Source organism: Pteropus vampyrus, unplaced genomic scaffold (assembly GCF_000151845.1).
Source record: "Pteropus vampyrus isolate Shadow unplaced genomic scaffold, Pvam_2.0 Scaffold4, whole genome shotgun sequence".
In the NCBI taxonomy this organism is placed as follows: domain Eukaryota; kingdom Metazoa; phylum Chordata; class Mammalia; order Chiroptera; family Pteropodidae; genus Pteropus; species Pteropus vampyrus.
Genome location: NW_011888785.1, coordinates 57770 through 78862, shown reverse-complemented (window position 1 = coordinate 78862; position 21093 = coordinate 57770). Strand labels below are relative to the sequence as shown.

Here is a 21093-nt window from a genome sequence, read left to right as displayed (position 1 = left end):
TTCTCCATAAGTATAAGTCCTTTGAACTGGAGTGAGATAAGATGTGGATAGATATATAACAAATGTTAGAGCTGAAATAGTTACAATAGAACACTCAAAATACTGGTTTTAGAAAGATTTGGATATTGTTTGAGTCAGATCTTGGACTTTATCATATTGAGAAACTAATCATAGCACATGTAGGTGATATGGGGGAATTTAGCCATTGCCTCTAGAAATTGTTTTGTAAAAGTTTGGCTCACTATGGAAGGTTATAGCAGTATTGAAAATATTAGACTTTTCAATATTTCAAAAGTGGGCCACACTTTTAGCTATGCGTGTGCTTCTATGTCAGTAATTCAGACTGGAGGACAAAATATAAGATTGACAGGCAGTATGAGTCGCATGTGGAAGATAACAGTGTCCCAGTTTTATTTTAATTAAAGCAACTTACAGTAGTTACTGTGTCTCCTTCATAATCATTAGCAGTCATAATATTTTCCAAATACTTGCCTGTGCTTAGTTCTATCTAAAAGCCCTTAAATATGGCTGTGTCCTCATGCTCTATGTACAATATACTTTGAAGCTAGATTAAACTTCTTTTATTAGGCGAGACAACTCTTGGTTGACCTCACAGATTGCAAGGAGCTTGTCAGCTTACAATCCCTTATTTATTTATTTTTTTTACGCCTATAGCACCTGATCTTCCTAGGTGGTCTCCCATCCAAGTACTAACGACGCCTGACCCTGCTTAGTAGCTTCCAAGATCAGACGGGATCGGGCTTGTTCAGGGTGGCATGGCCACAGACTAGATTAAACTTCTAATCTACAGATTTTATTGAGCCCCTTCCCTGCTGAGAAACCTTCACTGACTGCCCCTCGCCTCCGAATACTGTGCAGTTTCCACAGGAGGCCCCAGTCTCACCCCACCCTGCACTGGTGATCCTATCTCACCGGACCTTGAGGGATCTGCCCGTAATCTCTGCCTGTCGAAACCCAGTCATTCCTTTGAGCCTCAGATTCAATATTACCTCCTTAAGTGAAGCATATCAGTTACAGAGACATTGGAGATCATCTGATCTTTGGATGTTCAATGAAAATCTATTTTCATCAAGTGGAAGCTTATTTGGAATTCCCAAATATAAAGCAGATAACAGCAGGTGTTCGGTAGTCAAAGAGGGTTGAGGGACCTGAGCCCACGGTCGTGACCTCTCTGGCTTCTAGACCTGGAAGGGACTCCAGGTGATGTTTCGTTTCCATGGGATTGATTGGAAATGCAAAGTGAGACTCTGCACAGATGAGGATGCAGAGTTTTGATGAGATCAAGGGTGGAAGAACAAGATGAGGGACAAATAGGTTTTGAGCCCAGGTCCCTTGGTTCCTGGCCTGGTTTGGTGTTCCCGTCATGACACCATGTTGCCTCCCAAGCATTTTAATTCCATGACACACAGACCTCCCGATGGAAGTTAACACATTCTGTCATGTAGAATAGTTATTGTGTGTGCCTCTTATTCACTCTGACAGAATATAAAACGGTTTTAGAATGTTTTATGTTTTATCTTTGTAGCACTCCTACACCACACGGATGCAATTTATACTTAGCACGGTGCACTCTTCATAATTGGCAGTTACTGAATCATTCATCAAATATTTATTGAGCTTACAAAATAGTCTTTAGAACCTCTGATTCTTGCTCTTCAGCTACACTAGTAGAGTCCCATCACTATGGATAGTTTTATATGACAAAACAATTTCAGTGTCCCAGGAGATGACCCAGAGAAACAATGTGTTGTTAGTCTGGACACAAGGAATGCTTTTCAACAGCAATTATGCACAATGACTCTTCAAAGAAAATGACTTCCTGTTGTCCTGTTTGCATTGTAGTCAGGCAGGGCACAGTTGAGTTGCTACCTGAACTATTTATTACTTCTTTTGTCCTACATCAAGTAGGAATTAACCTTCCCTTCCTTTTTTCTCTTCTTTTTTCAAAACTCCTAGTCATTTAAAATGAACCTAACCTAAATGCTCAAGCTCTCCATCAAGACAGCATACCCAGAGTTTGGGGAGATAGAGAAAAGTGGAGGACGAGATTGGTTCATATTTTAATCTCTGGCCTGCCAGACTCAGAGCATCCTTTTTCACCTGCTAACTTGCTAAACATTTCTAGTTGTTGGGGACCACCAAAGTCATTTCCAGAGCACTTTAGTTTTATTCCCTCAACAGCAAGACAATTTGGAAATTCGCATTTCTTTCGCAAAGATTTTCTTTTATTCTGAGATAAATCTTACACCAGAGGACAACTCTGATTATGTTTTGAAGATACCAATCCAGGGCTGTTACTGGGTCAGTGTGGCTCTAAGCTTTTTAGTCACTTTGATCTTTTTTGAGATAAACTTCACTTATATGAGAATGAAAAGATGCTGTGAGTTAGTGTAAATAGATTAGAATTATTTAATCCTGTGGAGTTGGTTTGTTTTAGGCATTGAAGTAATTTCCCATTTGCACTTGTGTTTTTGTAGGAATTACCTGAAAGATGGGAAACAACCAAAAAGATTGCAGCAACTGTCAGACATGAAGTTTCACCTCTCCAAAATGCAGAAGTCACTCTTATAAGGAGAAAATGTATTTTGTTCGATGTAAGCTAACTACCAAGTTTTGTTTTGTTTGTTTGTTTATTTTTAAGAAAGGTTTTATAAGGATAATTGAAGTTGTTTGAGATTCACTTTCGTTTTTTTTTTTTTTTTTTTTTTTTGATCAGGGGAAGCAGGCCGAATTCAGAGAGAGATTCAGACTCTATGCTCCTTTTGGTTTTAACGCAGGAAATCCATACACAGTGCTTGATACGGTAATGCTAATCTCAGTTACCTCATGCGTGGTACAATAGAAAATGAATTTAGGCACTGAGATACTACTATTTTGCCTGCGTTTTGCAATTACTTATAGGAGTTGACTATTAACTATTACAAATGCAGTCATAAAGTTTTCCCCAAGTAAATTGTATTGCTTTAAATCATGTCTCCCCAAACTACTATCATTACAAAGTAATCATACTAGTGAAAGTAACAACTACTATTATTTTTAAGCACTTATTATATATATGTCAAGAACTTTGCTAAAAGCATTATTTACATGAGTTTTTTTCAGTTCTTGCAATATCCATATGATGTAATGATAACATCGGTAGCAGATATTTGGTCTTGTCCATATGTCCATGGAGACATTTAGTCCATGCCAAAGGGTCCTTGAAATTTGGTCCTGTCCCAAATGTGCACTATTAATGTAGATCTCATTCTTCTGCAAGATTTGAACCCTGACTCACCAACCTAACCCCATGCGCCATCACCTGGTAGGCTGAGGCGAGAAGGGTTATTATTGGCAATACAACTACAACATGGTTATCGAGCCAAAAAGGAAGGTATTTTTAATGTATAAATCAAATCTTGTAAACCAGAAATATAAGCATTATGGGCTATTTGAACTCAGCAACGTTTTCTAAATGTGGATTTTTTTTTGGCGTGAACCAAATGTCTCAGTAGACATTTTAGACAGGACAAAATGTCCTGCAGGTCTGTTCTCATATTTTCAGATAAAGAAACAATCATGTATAATTAAGTAACTTGTTGGAGATCATATAATAAGTGACAGTAAGGATTAAAATTCTCATTTTAAAAAAATCAAGAGGTTTAACTATTATACTGTTTGCTATGTGATAGTTTTCCAATAACTTTTAACTGTAATAAGGAAAGCCTATAACTGTTCTTAATACAAAGATACAGATATTATTGAGTCATTCTGTCCTAGTTTATGATGAACTGCTTTATTATGGTTGACTGTAAGAATGAATATAATTGGCAAATAATTTAAAATGGTAATTCATGTGAGGCTTGAAAAATGTTTTAAACTTTTATTAGAAAATACCTTTGTTTCTCTAGGAATTCTTAACCTAACACCTGAAATGAGAACATGGCTTTGCAAATTTCACATTCGGGAGCTGGGACTCTTTCTGAGTTCTTCATCTAGGCTGCCATTCTGATTTTACTACATGCTGGAGATAGTCTTTATGTGTGAGACTCGTGTAAAACTTGCAATTGACACAGCTGTTACCTCTCTTTCCAAATTTTGGGTTGAATTTAGTTTTAACGGCTTTAAACACATTCAGAAAACACCATTCTGTACCATAAGGTCTTCTCTTTCACTTGGCTGAAGAAGAGTGGTTAATATATTCACTGAAAGAAAGTAGGTTAGAATATGCTAATAGAGTTTGTTTTTTTTAAGCGTGTATCTAAGTTTCAGGTGGTCTGAACAGATTGTGGATGGGGAGGCATTTTACTTGACTAACCAATGTGCTGTATGTAAACATTTACTATAGTTATTTATTGAATCCTACCATTTGTGTGCTATACTATAAAAGCATATAGTTACATGTTTAAAAGTCAGAGATATTTATCCTTGTATGTACAGAATGTGTTGAGGGATATTTTGAATATAGTAGGGCTGGGTTACCTTTTTCTTGAAGTCATTTTCTTGTGGTGTGTGCAGCATACATATCTAAAGATTATCTAACCGGATTCAACTAAAGGCATGTATGTGCTTCTTTCTGGGCTGGTTTGGTAGACTCTACTATTCAAGGTACCGCACCTTTCAAGAGGAGTCATTGACCTCACCACCCCCGCCTCCCCACCCCAGGTATAAGGGTCATGGTGATTCTCTTCTTTTATGACTGGTTCATTGGTAAAGTTATATGCGATTGTTTCTTCTTCATAGCCAAAGAAACAGTAAACACTTGAATTAACACAACTTGGTATATATTTCTAGGAGTAATTGAATTAGTGTAAGTAATAGGAAAACGATTAAAAATAAATAAAAAGGCTGTTCACTTTGGGGAATATGATAGATTAGACATTTTGAAAATTCCTCTTGTAAAACAGATGCTGAAATATGTTTGCAAATGTGCAATTTTAAATCTTGCTTAGTTCCCAAGAAAATAAGAGAAATCTCTACACTTGATTTTAGCCCAAGGGCCAAGATGCGACTGAGAAATCTCTAAAGAGCAGAGAGAAAGTAGAATGTGAAACCAGGATGGAAAACAGAGGCGAACCTTGAAGTCTATATTGCTGTAGGGGCAAGTGAAAGTACCAGAGGGAGAACTTTGTGATTAATCCTTTCGAGGGGAAGTGGAAGATGCTCTTAAGAGGTTATACCTTCAATGACAGGATGGGTTTGGAAAAATCTGCAGGCTGCAAAGGGTCTCTGAGATTACCTGTCAGTCCTTGCTAAGGCTCAGAGTAGGGGGATGGGGGTGGGATGAGGGGGAGGGGTGAATACTCTGGGAATTTATAAACATAGACCTGTTCTCATAGGGTTACGGTTCAATTTTATACTACCCAATAATTAAAGAATTTCCAGGCCAGGGAATTTAAATGATTATAAGTAGTTCTTCTTAGCACCTAGTAGAAGCAACCCTAAATCTTCTGTGGGGGGAAAAAAAAAAAACGCTTTTATTCTAGTCTCCTCAAGGGTCCAACAGTTTATCAGTCAAATATGACTTTATAATAAAGTCAATAAACACACCAACATGCATAAGAGCCAGCAGAAAGAGAAAACCATAGAGACTTATATAAAACGTCAGATATTAAAAGATATTTATTAAGGAAATAAAAGATAATACTGAAAAAAACAAGTTCTCAGTTTTGAGACTATCAATAATGATCAGCTGAATTTGAAAAAGAGGCAGGAACTTACAGAAATGAAAAATATTTTAAAAACTCAGCTGATGAGCTAGAGAGCTAGTTAAAGCTGAAAAGAGAATTAGTGAAATGCAAATGACATTGGAAGAAATCATTTGGAAGGCAGCACGTTGAATAGCAAGATGGAAAATATATAAGTGATATAAAGACATAAAAGAGATTAAGACACAGAGTAAGAAGTTAGAATGATGTCTAACTTGTCTACTCAGACTTCTTGGAAGAGAAAATAAACAGAATATTAGACAGGCAATGGAGTTATAATAGCTGAGATTTTTCAAGAACTTGTCAAAGAATGAATCAATAGATTCAGGAAATTCACTGAATCCCAACCGGGATAAATACAAAGTCAACACCTAAACACATCACAGAGAACTACAGAGTACCAAACAAAAGATTTTTAAAGCAACTTGATAGACAAGACAGACCACCTGTTAGAGAGGATGACTGAGCTAACAGCATATTTCTTATCAGCAACACTGGAAGCCAGAATGTAGTAGATATTTTCCAAATCGCATGAAATTATATTTCAATAATGAGTGACATAAAGATATTTCAGATAAACAAAAACAGAATGCATTAACCACCTACAAATCATCGATGAAATAGCTTCCAATGTGTCTTTCAAGAAGATCAACAAAACCAAATTTGATTCTGAGAAAAGACTAATTATATTGACAAATCTTTGGTGGAAAGAATAAGGAAAAAAAAATTAACAGTCTTAGGAATAAATAAGAAATGATAGGAAGGACAGAGAAGAAATTCAAAAGATCATAGAGTGCAATTAACATGAAATTTGAAAACTTTTAAACAAAATGGATACATTTTTAGAAAAATATAATTTAACAAAACTATCTCAAGAAATAATAAACCTTAATAATAGTCCTTTACCTATTGAAAATTAGGTGGAAAATAAAAAAAAATTAACCAGCAGTTAAAATCAACAGAATAAGTAACGGCTCTAATGGCATTACAGGCGAATTCTAAGCTTTCAAGAAACATCTTATTCTAGAGACCAGAAGAAGAATAAACACTCAAAAATACTCTGTGAAGCCTGTTAACTTTCGTAAAAGGACAGTATGAGAAAGGAAAAATGATAGGCCAGTCATTCTTATGTACATATAGATGCAAACATACAAAATAAAACATAATATAATTATAATTACCAATTTATAAACAAGTTGGGTTCATTCCAGGAAAAGTTTGATTCAACATTAGGAGATTAATATAATTCACACTAACAGATGAAGAAGAGAAAATTACATGATCATCTCAAGAAATTGCAAAAAATCTTTAGCAATCATTCAGCATTCATTCATGCTAAAAACTCTTGGAAGACATTTTTAACCCATTAAAGGATAACAAAAACTCTACATGGAACATACCAGGGGAAGTGAAGATTCCTAATTGTAATGGCGAAATACAAGAAAAGTCTAGATGACCACTAGAAGTAGAATCAATTCATAGTAGTATATTCATAAAGATTAGTACTTTACAGTAGTGGAAATGAATGAACTTCATACATATCCTCGTGAATATATAGGTGTACCTCAAAAAGAAATTTCGTTAAAGTGTACAGCTGAAACTTACTGGATTTCATTAACCAATGTCACCATAAAAAATAATTTAAAAAATTTAATAAAACTGGAAAAAAAAATCGCAATGTCTTATATAATATAAAACTATTCATATAAATTTCAAAAACAAATTTTAACAGTTTAGCATTTAGCAGTACATATGTAGCGAAAAAATAGAAATCAGGACCATATTAAATAAAAATTTGGCAGTTAAATTTGTAGTGGGAAGGAGAAGGCTAAAATGGAGAAGGCCATTAAAAGTTTTTAGTAACCTAGTATTTCCTGAGCTGGATGGTATGTAAGCTCAGACCCGTACCCTTTTATGTGTATGGAATTTTTCATAAAACATTAGTGAAACTAAAATTGCGATTCTTGTTTATAAAGGTATAATTTGGAAAAATGAAATCTATAACTTGTATAATGAATATTAGAGTGCTAATATTCTTTTTTACATAGTGGAGAATTAAGAGAGAGTTGAAAATTGAAATGCAGGATTAAGTATGGATATTTAAAGTTAAAAATAAAACCAAGAGAACTAAAATAATATAATTGCTGGATATTGAGAAGAAGATGAGAGAAAATATAAAGTGAAAAAACAAATCCTTTTTTATTGCAAAGTCGTTAACCTAGTGTAATGTCTAGACTTGACAAGTCAAGAAGGAGCAGCTTATACACAAAATCGAGAGTCAGAGAAAGAGCACCAAGAACTGGAGAGTGAACCAGCTTTTCCTGCGTTACAAGCTCTCCTGCACATCTAAATACACTACTAAGTTAATAAACACTAAAATCAAGAGCTAGCTCATTAAGAAAATAATGAGTCAGCTTATATTTGGTGTAAAACAAACTCTTCTACATAGATGGGACGGTAGGCGTGCTTTGGAAAAGGTAGTCATACGGTGAAATTTTTTCATACTGTGCTGTGGTTTTAGCTCCAGTATTTTATTTCACTGATTCTCCCTCAGTACATTTTGTATTATTGATGATCTCTAGAACATTTTTTAAATTTGGAAGGTTTCTTTTTCTTTTTTTAAGAAGTCACTTGTTTTTTTTCTTCCATTCACAGAACTTGCAGTAAAATGAATTGCTCGATATCCATTACTTCAAATATATCAAGTATAGCAGTAAAACAAAAAAACTCATGTAGTTAACTTTTTCAGTTTTATTTTTGCTTTTGTAATTTTTTAAAAAAATATTTGCCTAACATGCATGTGCTGTGAAAATAGTTAACAGGGAAATAACTTGAGATGATGGCTAGCTTTGTTTAATGCCTTATAAAATTTTCATAAACGATGTAAGCGTAATTGTTAAGAACCACATGTGTTAAGTTCACGCAAGTGGAAGAGAAGTGATTTATTCTTAAGCAGACGCTTTTAGAGCCTCATCTTTTGCTGCCCAGCAAAGTCTGCAGCTGTACAGTGAAAATCAAGAGGAAAAATGTATCTGTAGAAATTTGATGCCAGAGCAAATGTTGCTAAAATATGTACAGGAGAGTATTGATATCATTTATTAGTAGTCTACTCTCACTTTTTGAATAGCTGCGAGTTTGCTCATCTAAAGCCTTCTACATTTTATCAATAATTATCCTGCTGATTTAATATTTTATCTTTTTAAAATCAAAGTTGTTAAACGTTAACATAACCCGTTACAGACCTACATGGTTTCTTTGGCAGTTCGTTGGTTGTTCAGGTTGTTTATGTGCATGTGTGTGTTTTCTCCATAGGCAAATCAAGAGCTTGAGGCATTAGAAGAAGAAATGCTGCAGATGCAAGAATCTTCTCGTCTATTTGAAGTGGCTCTTCCAGAGTACAAACAAATGAAACAGTGTCGCAAAGAAATAAAATTGCTTAAAGGACTCTGGGATGTCATTATTTATGTTAGAGTAAGACACTGCTTTTTGAAAGAATACTTTTTTTCTTTTAGTAGTTATTTTGTATAAATAAGCAATTTTTATCATCTATATCCTCTTTGGGTTCTGTTTCTTGAAATATGTGAACATTAGATTTTCTTTCCAGAATTGGAGTTTGTATATCTTTGTTAGAAGATTCTTCTCTGAATATCAGTTGCTTTTGTCTTTAGTTCTGAATGAACCTGTGTATAATGACTCGACTGCTTCAAATTTATTTTGGGGATTATGTAGGATATAAATAAAAATTAATACATAAATATGTATCACATATATATGGTGACCTGATCATACAAACTCACGTATACACCCAGGCTTATACTTATGTGTATGTGCATAGATAAATAGACCTAACTAAAAACAAAGTTAATTTGTATATTGTTAATTACATTTTTTAAATTTGAGAGCCATCTAGAAATACATATATTTTTTCAATTTTTCAATTAAAGTTGATGTTCAATATTTTAAATTAGTTTCAGATGTACAGCATAGTGGTTAGATATTTATATAATTTACAAAGTGATCTCCTGATTAGTGTAGTACCCACCTGGCACTATACTTACCTAGTTATTACAATATTCCCTATGCTGTACTTCACAACCCTGGGACTGTTTTGTAACTACCAATTTGTATTTCTTAATCCCTTCACTGTTTTCACTCAGCTCCCCAGCCCCTCCCTCTCTCCGCAATCACCAGTTTGTTTTCTGTATCTGAATCTGTTTTCATTTTGTTTGTTTATTGAGTTTGTTCTGAGAGTCCACATATATGTGAAATCATATGGTATTTGTTTTTCTCTGTCTGACTTACCTATAGAAATATATTAATAAGATAGAAGATAGGAAGTTGAGCGTTTTGTTTATAATGGATAAAGATTACCTTATGAAAGTTATGTTATATGTAGAGTAATAAAAATATAGTGTATTTAGTGGTCATATCTTATCCAATTAATATAAAGTACTCAAGATTAAATGATAATAATGATGTGTATATGGAATTTGTCACTGCTACTAGAAATTAATGTTTTAGTCTTAAGTTTGACATGTCCTGACAACATTTTTATTTTGGTGATAGGGAAGTTTTGACAAGTGCAGTTAATATTTAAATAATTGACTTTCCACTGGATGATAGAGCCACTGTGTATCATCAGTTTATATATTTTGCTGTGGAGACTTGCTTTCACCAAATGTTGTTGACACTTTTATCTGCTTGTGCATTTTCAGAGAAGCATTGATAATTGGACTAAAACCCAGTGGAGACAGATTAATGTGGAACAGATGGATGTAGAACTCAGAAGGTTTGCCAAGGCAAGTTCCATAACTGTCTAATACAACAATTTATCTTTCTCAGCACCACCTCCTTCCATCTTCCCCAGCCGAGTATCTGGTGTGTTGGGCCGCATGTCCTTATTTACTTCAAACAGGATGATGTGAGACAGTATTTTTTTCACTCTCAGCCAGTTGCACTTTTAATTAAGCCTGCCTTTCTGTGAACGAGTGGGTAAAAGCATATTAGGGCTAATGAATTTACGAGTAGCCATTATAATCATATGCTTCCTAAATCCGTCTAGCATGGAGAGTGTTTAGGCTTAGGAAAGCTTTTGAATTCTTTCCTTAGCAACCATAAGCATTTTGTATCTTCAAAGATACCTTTTGGTTCTAGAATTTGGGGCAACTCATTGGAGTATGCCACTTTTGGATTTATATGGAGTTCCATGATCCCGTTCGGATCTTTGATTACTCCAGTATCCCAAGGGGGTTCAGTATTTACAGAGCTTGTTTGAATTTAGGGCTTTGGTAACTTTGATATCTAGTCCGCCATCACATGCCCTCTGAAGAGAGTAGAACCTCGTTGGGTGATGCCGAAACGCGTGTCAGGAAAGGCAACTAAGACGTGGTAGGGCCTTTTCCTTTCTTCTCACCCCAGAACAACTTGCCTCAACTCAGTCTGGTGCTCAGCTCCTACCAACTCTTCCCGCTTTTTCTTCCATATCATCCTGGTCCCAAAGACCCTAACTAAAATGTCCCATCATTCTTTTGAATGTCATGGTCCCCATAGCTCATTATTGTGCTCACTCCCTGTTTATCTCCCATTCGATCATCTCACTTCAGAGTGACAGTTTAACCTCCACTCCCAGCTGAAGCGCCTTTATTTTATTTTTTAAACAAGTGGCATTGTCATTCTCTTTGTCCTGTGACTGTTGTCTTATTGTGGGTTTTCGCATTCATAATTGTTGATGTTCCATGGGCCAAGAAGACAACCAAGTCAAGGACCATAATTGACATATCTCAAACTCATGAAATATTTAAGTTCCAAGGAACAAACAACAAAGGTAACCAGCATTTCAAGGTTACATTTGAACAGGTCAGGTCTTCAGAGAAAGATCTTGGTAATCCAGACGACAATCTCAATTGTCTGCCTCATTACGTTTCTAGAGGAAACACTCGTCATCGTACATGTCCTAGAAATCACTTCCCTACATTCAGTGTCTCATGACTTTCCTGATGAGACATTCAGTTAGAACCTGTGAATAAGAAACCAGTATATCCAAGTGGCTTGTACACAGTGGACTTGTATGAATGAGTGGATTCTTTTCTCTTTCTCTGGTTGTGGTCCTTAACCTTGGGGCGTCAAAGCTTTAACTCTCTTTCCTAATCCAGCAAATTTATTCTTTCTAAGGGGGCAAATTATAAAATGTATTATTATATTTGAGGACTTTTTTTTTTTTAACTTTTCTTTAGGAAATCTGGTCACTAGACAAAGAAGTCCGTGTCTGGGATGCTTATACAGGCTTGGAAGGCACAGTAAAGGACATGACAACCTTCCTGAGAGCTGTCACTGAGTTACGGAGCCCTGCCCTCAGAGATAGGCATTGGCACCAGCTGATGAAGGCCACTGGGGTCAGTTTCCTAAGTCTCATTAATTGAATATTTTTGTGATTGTGAAGTGTAAGTCCTTGGTTTCCATTATTCATCTGGGAGAAAGTGGGATTTGTGAAAAGTTCTCTGGTCAAATAGGAGAGGTCAAGTTCCTGACATAGGACCAACAGACTGAACATGCAGATATCCTAGTTTTAGCCCCTACTATGGACCAAATTCATACATCGAAGCCTCAATCGCCAATGTGATGCTATTTGGAGGTGGGGCCTTTAGGAGATAATTAGACCATGAAGTAGAACCCTTATAAATGGGATTAATGCCTTTATAAAGGGATGAAAAGACCAGAGCTTTCTACTCTGTGCCATGGTGAGGATACAATAAGATGACAGACCCAGACATCTATAAATGAAGAAAGGGGCCTTTACCAAGAACCTGACCATGCTGGCACCATGATCTTGGACTTGCAGCCTCCAGAACAGTGAGAAATAAATGTCTGTTTATGCCACCCAGTCTGTGGTATTCTTTTTTAGCAGCCCATACTGACTTAGACACACCCCCCCCCTTTATCTCTTCCTGGCTGTGTGACTGCAGACAAGACACATGATGTCTCTATTTTGAGTTTTGTTTTTTATTAATAAAATCAGAGGATCTTGTAAGGATCAAGTGAGATAATGCGAAGGCATTTTATAGAGCATGACATGGCTGCAAAGAATCTCGTTTTAAAGAGGATCAGAGGGCATAGAAATGAGTTTAGTGGGAGAGAGAATTCTGAAATGGTGATCCCCCCAATTCATTAATGATTGTATCTCTTTTGATGGTATTGATTTTATTGCAAAGTATAAAATGGTTCCTCATGTATCTGTGCTGCTTGAGGTTATATTTTTCTGTCTTTATGTATTTAAGAGCACATCTACCAACCTTATATTTTATTTTTCAAGAAAGTTGACCTTTTTGAGTTTAAAATACATAAATGGCAGTATGATATGGGTGTTTTCTCCTCAGGCTAATCTAGACCCTGAGGCATGCATTGTGAAGAAAGGCTCTCAGGATTTCAAGACAGAGTTTTCAGACTGGGGAAACTGAGGAAAGGGGCAGCTTGGCGTTGTGGAGATGCCCTGGGCTTCGTTGTTTCAACTCTAACCTTAATAAATCTGAAGTCATGGGCAACTTACCTGTTCTCCATACTTCAGCTGACCCTTCTATGAAATCAATATTGCTATAATGCTTCCCATGCAGAATGTAGATGTGAGATTATGTCTACGGATCTAACATGTAGTAAGCACTTGATAAATGGTTCCTGAAGCTATTATGATGATACTTTCCACAGAGTCATTTAGGCATTGAATATTTAGATTTTGTAGTTAATTAATTATTCCTTCAAAAAATCTTCCGCGTCTTCCAGTATGTAATAGACTATGCCCTGCTTCCCTCCCCCTCCTCACATTTCCTCCAGTGAGATTTCTTCCCACCATAGGCTCCTGCCTATAGGCCTTTGTGCAATGTAGAACACGGGACTTGCTCTGGCAGACAATTTAGGAAAAGGCACCTTCCTCCAGGCCATCCCGAGGCATCAGAGCAGTTCTCGTTCAGTGCACGAGCTGCACGACTGATCAGGGTGGTCCCATTCTACATCCCTGCTCATTCTTTCTCTAAAACAGGCCTGGCTCTCTGGCCCCCATCAGCCGTGAAGTGAGGTTAAAGGTGATACAGAGGAAAGGTGAACAACTGTTTTGGTTTGCCCAGAATTGTATAGGTTTTAGCACTGAAAGTCCCATGTTCTGGGAACCCCCTCGGTCCTGGGCAAATAAAGAAGTTCAGTCGCCCGATGCAGAGAGGCAGATGGTGATGAGGAATGTTTCGGAACGGGGAGAGCCGGCGAGGACTGCAACTTTCAGAAGCAGGGCCTGATATTCTTTGCAGGAGCAGGAAAGGAAATAGCCTTCCTGCCATCGTGTGGCTGGGTCGGCTCTTCGTTCGCGAGGGACATAGATGACTTTGGACATTTAGGAAGGGCTGAGAGCTTCTTAGCAAATACTCGAGGGGCGGTGGGAGTCAACAAGATGCTGAAGAAATAAATGCGAATTATTTTCTCACATGGTACCTATGACGAGTGAAACTATGAGTGAGGTTTTTATTTTTTATTTTTTGTTTTATTTATTTATTTAACTGAGGAACTAAGGTTAAATTAGTGATAAAACTAGGTTAAACCACGGAAGCAACGGGGAATTATATTCAGTGCATAGCACACTGTGGGAAGAAAAGACAAACGAGCCTGCTCCCTGATTCCTGGGATTTCAACCAAATTGCAATAAATGAACATAGCGCTTTTCTTTAAAAATGGGTTTTGTGGGCAAAGGAGATAAGAAATGAGCTGACAAGGGAAGGATATGAAGCAAAAGAAAGTAGTGTGGTGTGAATGTGGCCTACACTTCGGCCCTAGCTTCCGGTGGGTGGTGCCTCAGTAACTAGGAGTTAGTTATAAGGCACTGTCTTTGATTGTCAGCACCTTTCAGAACTAGAGATGCGCTAAGCAGCTGACCTGAGTATGGTTAGCTAGGATTCATTCCTCTGGCCATTAGGTTAAAGGAACCATTCATACATGTGCAATATAAATTCTGCCCTTTTTTCTTCCTAATCAGGTCAACTTTTCAATAAACGAAGCCACAACCTTGGCAGATTTGTTAGCCTTGCAGTTACACCAAGTGGAGGATGATGTCCGAAGCATTGTGGACAAAGCAGTGAAAGAACTGGGCACTGAGAAGGTAGTGTCCTTGCTGCTGTTCCTCTTCACACTGGAACGGATTCCGTGTATTAGCACCTAAGCGGGCTCATGGAGAAGCCCTCATGCCATGGTTGTGTGGAGACGCATGTCCCTGCTTGTTCCTCGCTGCTCATTAGCACTGTAACTTTGGGCAGGAAACGAATTCTTCTCAGTCACAGGAAATGTGTAAAACTAGAGGATTGGCCCAGTTGATGATGGTAGCAGATAATAAAACACTTACATATCATTTACTTTGCAACAAGTACTGTTCTAGGTGCTTTCTTTATATTCATTTGATCTCTGAGGGCGGCATTATTATTATCTTTATTTTACAGCAGAGGAAACTGAGATCGAGGTAATTAACTTACCCAGGTTCACACAGGGAACTGGTGTTCACATTCAGGTTCTTGGAGGACCACCTGTCTCTTGCTGCTAATTTGTAAATAATATCTATCAAACTTTCAGATAACCTTTTAAGTCCCTTCCTGCTCTAGCATTCTGTTTCAGCGAAGGATGTACAAGTCAGATCCAACAGAAATTTGATATTGGTGTAATGCTTGTTCTTTTTGTGTGATGAAATTCGTTCTCTAAACCTCATTACCATGAATTATTTAGAGGAAAAAAATTGGGGCCAATAATATCTGATATCACTGTTTTTTTTTTTTTTTGAAAATTGTGAAATTAAAAAAAATCCCAGATGGCAGCCTAGATATTGGTTCTAAAGTAAACTCATGCACATATCTTAATACCGTTTATGTCTAGGTTATTACTGAAATCAGTCAGACCTGGGCGACCATGGAGTTCTCTTACGAAGTTCACTGTCGGACAGGCATTCCATTACTAAAGTCTGATGAACAGCTTTTTGAAACACTAGAGCACAACCAAGTAAGATGGATATTTTTATTACAGAATTTTTCTTTTAAATTATGATTTTAGACTTTTTCCAAGTTCCGATACTCAATATTTATTTATGCATTCATTGGGCATCTACTCGTACCAGGTTGTAGGCACAGTACCATTCGGGATTAAAAGGTACGAACACTTGTTCTCAAGGAACTTGCACTTGAGTAGGGAGACAGACAGAGGGGCTCCAGTGGGTCTAAGAAGAAACAGAGGCTCTCCAACATGGGGGTGAAAGTCCCAGGGAGGGCCTCATTAGGTGGTGGTGCTTGTGCTGAACTGTGAAGGGTGGGCTGGTATTCAACAAAGAATGGAGATCAGGAAAGGGTGTTACAGCCAATGGAGACGATGTTAGTAGCATCTTGAAATGACAGGAAGTATCTGCCATTCAGAGGTAATTTTAAGACTTTAGAGTCTTTAGAATATAAATTTTCTTTATGGGAGTAATAAAAAATAAGGCTGGGGAGACGGGCCAGAGCACAGCACATGTATACATATATGTGGGCATATACATATATATGTGTGTATATATTTATATAGAGAGGGTGTCTCGAATTCTAAGGTTGAGTTGGCATCTCTTTGGATATAAGAGATAGAAAAGGTAAAAGAGACAAACTGTTCAGAGCAAATGACAGTATCGTCATTATTATTAGACTTAAGTCACTTAGGAAAAGAATCTTGTCTAAAGAGATGATGCTCTGTTATTGGTATATTTAGGGTGAGGGACATTTATGTAGAGGTGGAAAGTCAGACTCACCACTCAGCACAGGTTCAGTGTAGATCAGTAGGTTGGGAGCTTGTCGTTGGTATCTTGAGCATTGATGAGCTGTATAATGACGGGGAAAGAAGATAAGCCAGTGGAGAATAGAGCTTCAGAAAAGGCTGCATTTGGTGAACAAGAGGAGGAGACATAAAGCAGGCAGAGAGAGTGGCCTGAGAAATAGTAGAAAAAGAATACTGCAATATCATAGAAACCATGGGGTAAGTTTTTCCCCCAAAGAAGATTCAGACGTCATGGAAACAAAGTAAGTGTCCATTGATGGATGAATGGATAAAGAAAATGTGTATATAGACACAATAGAGTATTCAGCCATAAAAAAAGGACATCCTGCCTTTTGCAACAATGTGGATGGACCACGAGGGCATTATGCTAAGTGAAATAAGTCAGAGAAAAATACGGTTATGTTCTCTCTTATATGTGGAATCTAAAAAAAGTTGAACTCACGGAAACAGAATTAAATGGTGTTTGCCAGGGTTTGGGGAGTGGGGGACATGGGGAGATGATCACTGGGCACAAATTTGCAGGTGTAAGAGGAGTAAGTTCTGAAGATCTAATGTACAGCACGGTGACTGGTTAACAGTGCTGTATTATCTACTTGAAGATTGTTAAAAGACTAGATCTTCAATGTTATCAACACACACACACACACACACACACACACACACACAAGGTAATTATGTGGGGGATGGAGGCGTTAACCTTATTATGGTAACCATTTTACAATATATATGCGCATTAAATCATCGCACTGTACACCTTCAACTGACAGTGTTATGTGTCAATGATATCTCCATAAAGCTGATGGTGGGGGGCAGGGGCGTGGGAAAGAAGAATGAAATGTACTGAGTACTTAGAAGTGAGGGAGAATGAGAAGAGGCCATTCCATTCGAAGACTGAGATTTCAGCATCTGAGAATGGTGAGAAATGCTTGCCAGACCACATGCAATTAAAGAAAGTCTTAGGATTAAGAAAGCAGCAAAGTTTGGTAGTGAACTTGAAAGAGGAGGAAAATGGGTGCTTGAGGACTTAGCAAGCTGGAGGGAAGTTTGTTTTATTTTTTTAATAGTGGGAAGAAAAAAAAAGATCCACAACCTTGGAATGATTAATAAGCAGGGACCAGGGAGAGAGTGAAAGCATGAAGAATAAAGTTAAATTATTAAAGCTGCACCCTGGTACACAATATTTTTTCCTGCCTGCATAGAGATGAACGATCATCTTGTAGAAGACATATTAAATACAGTTGCTTATATTTATCTTTTTTCTTTTGGAAGAAGTGTTAATATGAATATTTAATGTCATAAATTCACTCATTTAGGAAATACTTACTGAATGCCTATTCTAGGTATTGCACAATAGGCCCTAGGAAGCCAGCCATAAAAAGAATAGGTATAGATTCTCTGTCATGGTACTCTGCGTCTGCTAATTCAGCTGTTGTTTAAAATTCTTTGCCTTTCTTATAGGTTCAGTTGCAGACTCTGCTTCAAAGCAAGTACGTGGAATATTTCATGGAGCAAGTCTTAAGCTGGCAAAATCAATTAAACATAGCAGACTCAGTCATCTTTACTTGGATGGAAGTTCAGAGAACTTGGTCTCACCTAGAAAGCATCTTTGTTTGTTCAGAAGATATTCGAATCCAGCTTGTGAAAGATGCTAGAAGATTTGATAAAGTAAATGCTGAATTTAAGGTTTGTAGAAGACAGTTTTCTATCCTAGCAGAGTTTTCCAAATAATATGAAAATCTTGCAAAGAAACATGATTTAGGGTGTTTATAAAAATAAATATGTTTTTGCATTTCAGAAAATAGGGCACAGAGAACTTTTTTAAAGGGTCAGATAGTAAATCTTTCAGGCTTTGAGGTTTTGTGTGGTCTCTGTCACAACTACTCAATGCCACCATTGTAGTGTGAAAAAAAACCACGACAAACAAATGGGCTGGGCTGTGCTCCAATAAAGCTTCATTTATAGACACTGAAATTTGAATTTCATATTTTCATGTATCACAAAATATTGTTCCTTTTGATTTTTTTTTTTGAACCAGTGAAAAATGTAAACATCATTTTTAACTTCGGGCCATACAAAAATGGGCAGCAGGCCCGATGTTTCCCATAGGTCAGAGACTGCCTACCGCTGCAGGAAGCCGTGGTAGATAGATTCGTCTTCATTAAGTAAAAGACTGAGGAGCGGAAGCCAGTAACAAAGTAATACTACCAGTTATCTGTTTATTTGTTTCAAAAGAGCCACAGAGAACACGTAGAGATGTACACGTGGTAATGATTAATGATTTGAGAGACTTGCAGCAAAGAATAATGGCTGTACCTTTTTATATGGAAATGGAGATTAAATATTTTTTTCTATCTAAAGCAGAACAAACAGAGGAATTCTATTTTGTTTAATTTTTAAGGAGGAAAGAACGGATAAGTCATTTAGTATTTCATCTCATTTTCCTTTATGAATGCACTCTGTAAGATTCTGGGCTATTTTTATTTGGTTCGAAGAGAGAAATTTGGCATGAACCCAGAATGGTGGTAATGTCTATTGAATTTATTTTAATGAAAATTATGCGATTATACTTTGGTTTTGATATTTATCTAAAAATTTAAATGCAAAAATGAACAGACATGGCGTTAGAAGTCTCTTTAACCTCACTCTCTCATTGTTCATTTTTTTTATTTTAATTTTTGAATGTTCTTCATTCCCAAAATGGTTGAAAATTTTCAAAAAATAATTTTGAACATCTATGACTCCATATTGTACTTTCACACAGGACTTAATGTTCAAGACAGCTAAAATAAAAAATGTTTTGGAAGCAACGTGCAGACCTAATCTCTATGAAAAACTTAAAGATTTACAGTACCGGTAAGAATAAAACTATAAAGCGATCAGTTTGTTATAATTTTATGAGATTTCTTTCAACTACCTAATAGTATTTAACATCTTATTGTAGGTACAACTTCTACTAAATTATTTTATAATTTTGCTTATAGTTATCTAGTTGCCTTGTATGTATTAGTGGTACAAATGTTTTGTGAGTTAATGTAAACAAACCCAAATATATTTCTGTTTTCCAAAAGGACAATCACAATAGTAAAATTAGTATATCTTATTATCAAGAGAATCAACATGATTGATTGGTCAATTCTTTTATTGAGCTTTCCTGCAAACATTTATTAAGCATCTACTATATGCCAGGACCTGGGATTGCAGTCAGTTATTTTAAGTCCTTTACTTTGTATATAGTTTATAGTATAAATTATCCATAGAGAACATATTAGTACTTTCGAAATCCTTGTCCTAAGGGCCATTTGTAATTCTGCAACAGCTACTGGTCATAAGAATATTCTGGCTTTTGATTAAAAATAGTCAGATTAGCTACTAAAAAGAAGAGGTTTGTGCAGAATTGTGATCTCTTTTTATTGCAAGGTAGAGGAGAGCTCTAGATAAAAATATATATTACATAAGCAGAATTATTTCATGATCTGGAATTTTTTCAGAGATAAAGTTGGCCATAATTTAAAAGGGCGGATTTCTACAAAAGTTAATTACTTGTTTAGTCAATGATCTTTGGGGTTTGGGGGGCTCAGACTCTGGGGTCATCTCTGCTCTGCTAAGAACAAAAAAGTGGAAATAATCTTATGACTCCCCTGAATACCAGAGTGAGTTGAAGCCACTTGTGTTTTATAAAGATTCAGTAGGAAAAGGAAAACTTTGAACCAACGACGTCTTAACTAATGCATTTTGTGCTCCGGTTGAGTGAGGCCAAATCTAGTCTTCTCCCTGCTGATTAGGGGTGTCGTTAAGAAAAATGATGAGTGACATCAACCTAAATCTCATCTAAATTTAGCCTTAACTGATGGGTGTATGTGTGTGCGCGTGTGCCTCCTCCTCCTTGGCATGACATATATTAGTCACAAGCAAGGAGATGGTGTCGGAGATGAGGAGGTAGGCTACTTGATGGAACGGTGAGCTTCCTGTGATGAGTGGACAGATGAGAGGTGCTGGGTTTTGTTCGTTGATGTTTTAATAACCGAATGGGCAAGACAAGTTCAAAAAGACGTTTCGTTCACATAGGCTTTCACTCTGTGAAAAAGCTCTGGCTGAATACTTGGAAACCAAGCGCGTGGCTTTTCCGCGCTTCTATTTCGTCTCTTCTGCAGACTTACTCGACATCCTCTCAAAGGGAGCTCAGCCGAAACAGGTAATAAATTTTTTAAAGTCTCATAATATACTGTGTTACCTAAGCAAAGTCACAGTTTCTCTGTCATTGTCAAATGCCACCTATCATGTTACACGTGCCAGGAGCTAGACCATCTGCAATAAAAATTCTTAATGCAGCTGCAGAGGGCTGCCAGAGGCAGTGCTAAAGGAACAAGGAAAGTAATTCTTGGTCCTCAGTAAAGGGAAAGGTTATCACTTGCACAAGGCTGAGAGCCCTGGAGGAAGTTAATGGAAGAGACAGTGGTTCCAGATTCCCTAGAATTCCGGGGCAAGGGCTGGAGCCTGGCCAGCAGCTTTCCTAGAGGAGAATGGGTCACTTGGGACAAGATCGTGGCCGGTGTCTTCTAACTACTCCCTT

The 21093-nt window shown here is 36.9% G+C and overlaps 1 protein-coding gene across 8 annotated transcripts in view; it reads left to right on the top strand.

Moving 5' to 3' along the window:
• The window catches only part of LOC105294974 (dynein heavy chain 11, axonemal), a 128174-nt gene that overhangs the window by 50144 nt on the left and 56937 nt on the right, over positions 1 to 21093 (top strand). For all 8 annotated transcript variants that reach the window (XM_023532793.1, XM_023532765.1, XM_023532768.1 and 5 more), the window contains 10 exons: positions 2499 to 2615; positions 2738 to 2824; positions 9021 to 9179; positions 10424 to 10507; positions 11942 to 12100; positions 14719 to 14841; positions 15603 to 15725; positions 17982 to 18206; positions 19285 to 19376; positions 20589 to 20715. In XM_023532793.1, the coding sequence (XP_023388561.1) occupies positions 2499 to 2615; positions 2738 to 2824; positions 9021 to 9179; positions 10424 to 10507; positions 11942 to 12100; positions 14719 to 14841; positions 15603 to 15725; positions 17982 to 18206; positions 19285 to 19376; positions 20589 to 20715 (1296 nt within the window). The remainder of the gene's footprint in view (positions 1 to 2498; positions 2616 to 2737; positions 2825 to 9020; positions 9180 to 10423; positions 10508 to 11941; positions 12101 to 14718; positions 14842 to 15602; positions 15726 to 17981; positions 18207 to 19284; positions 19377 to 20588; positions 20716 to 21093) is intronic.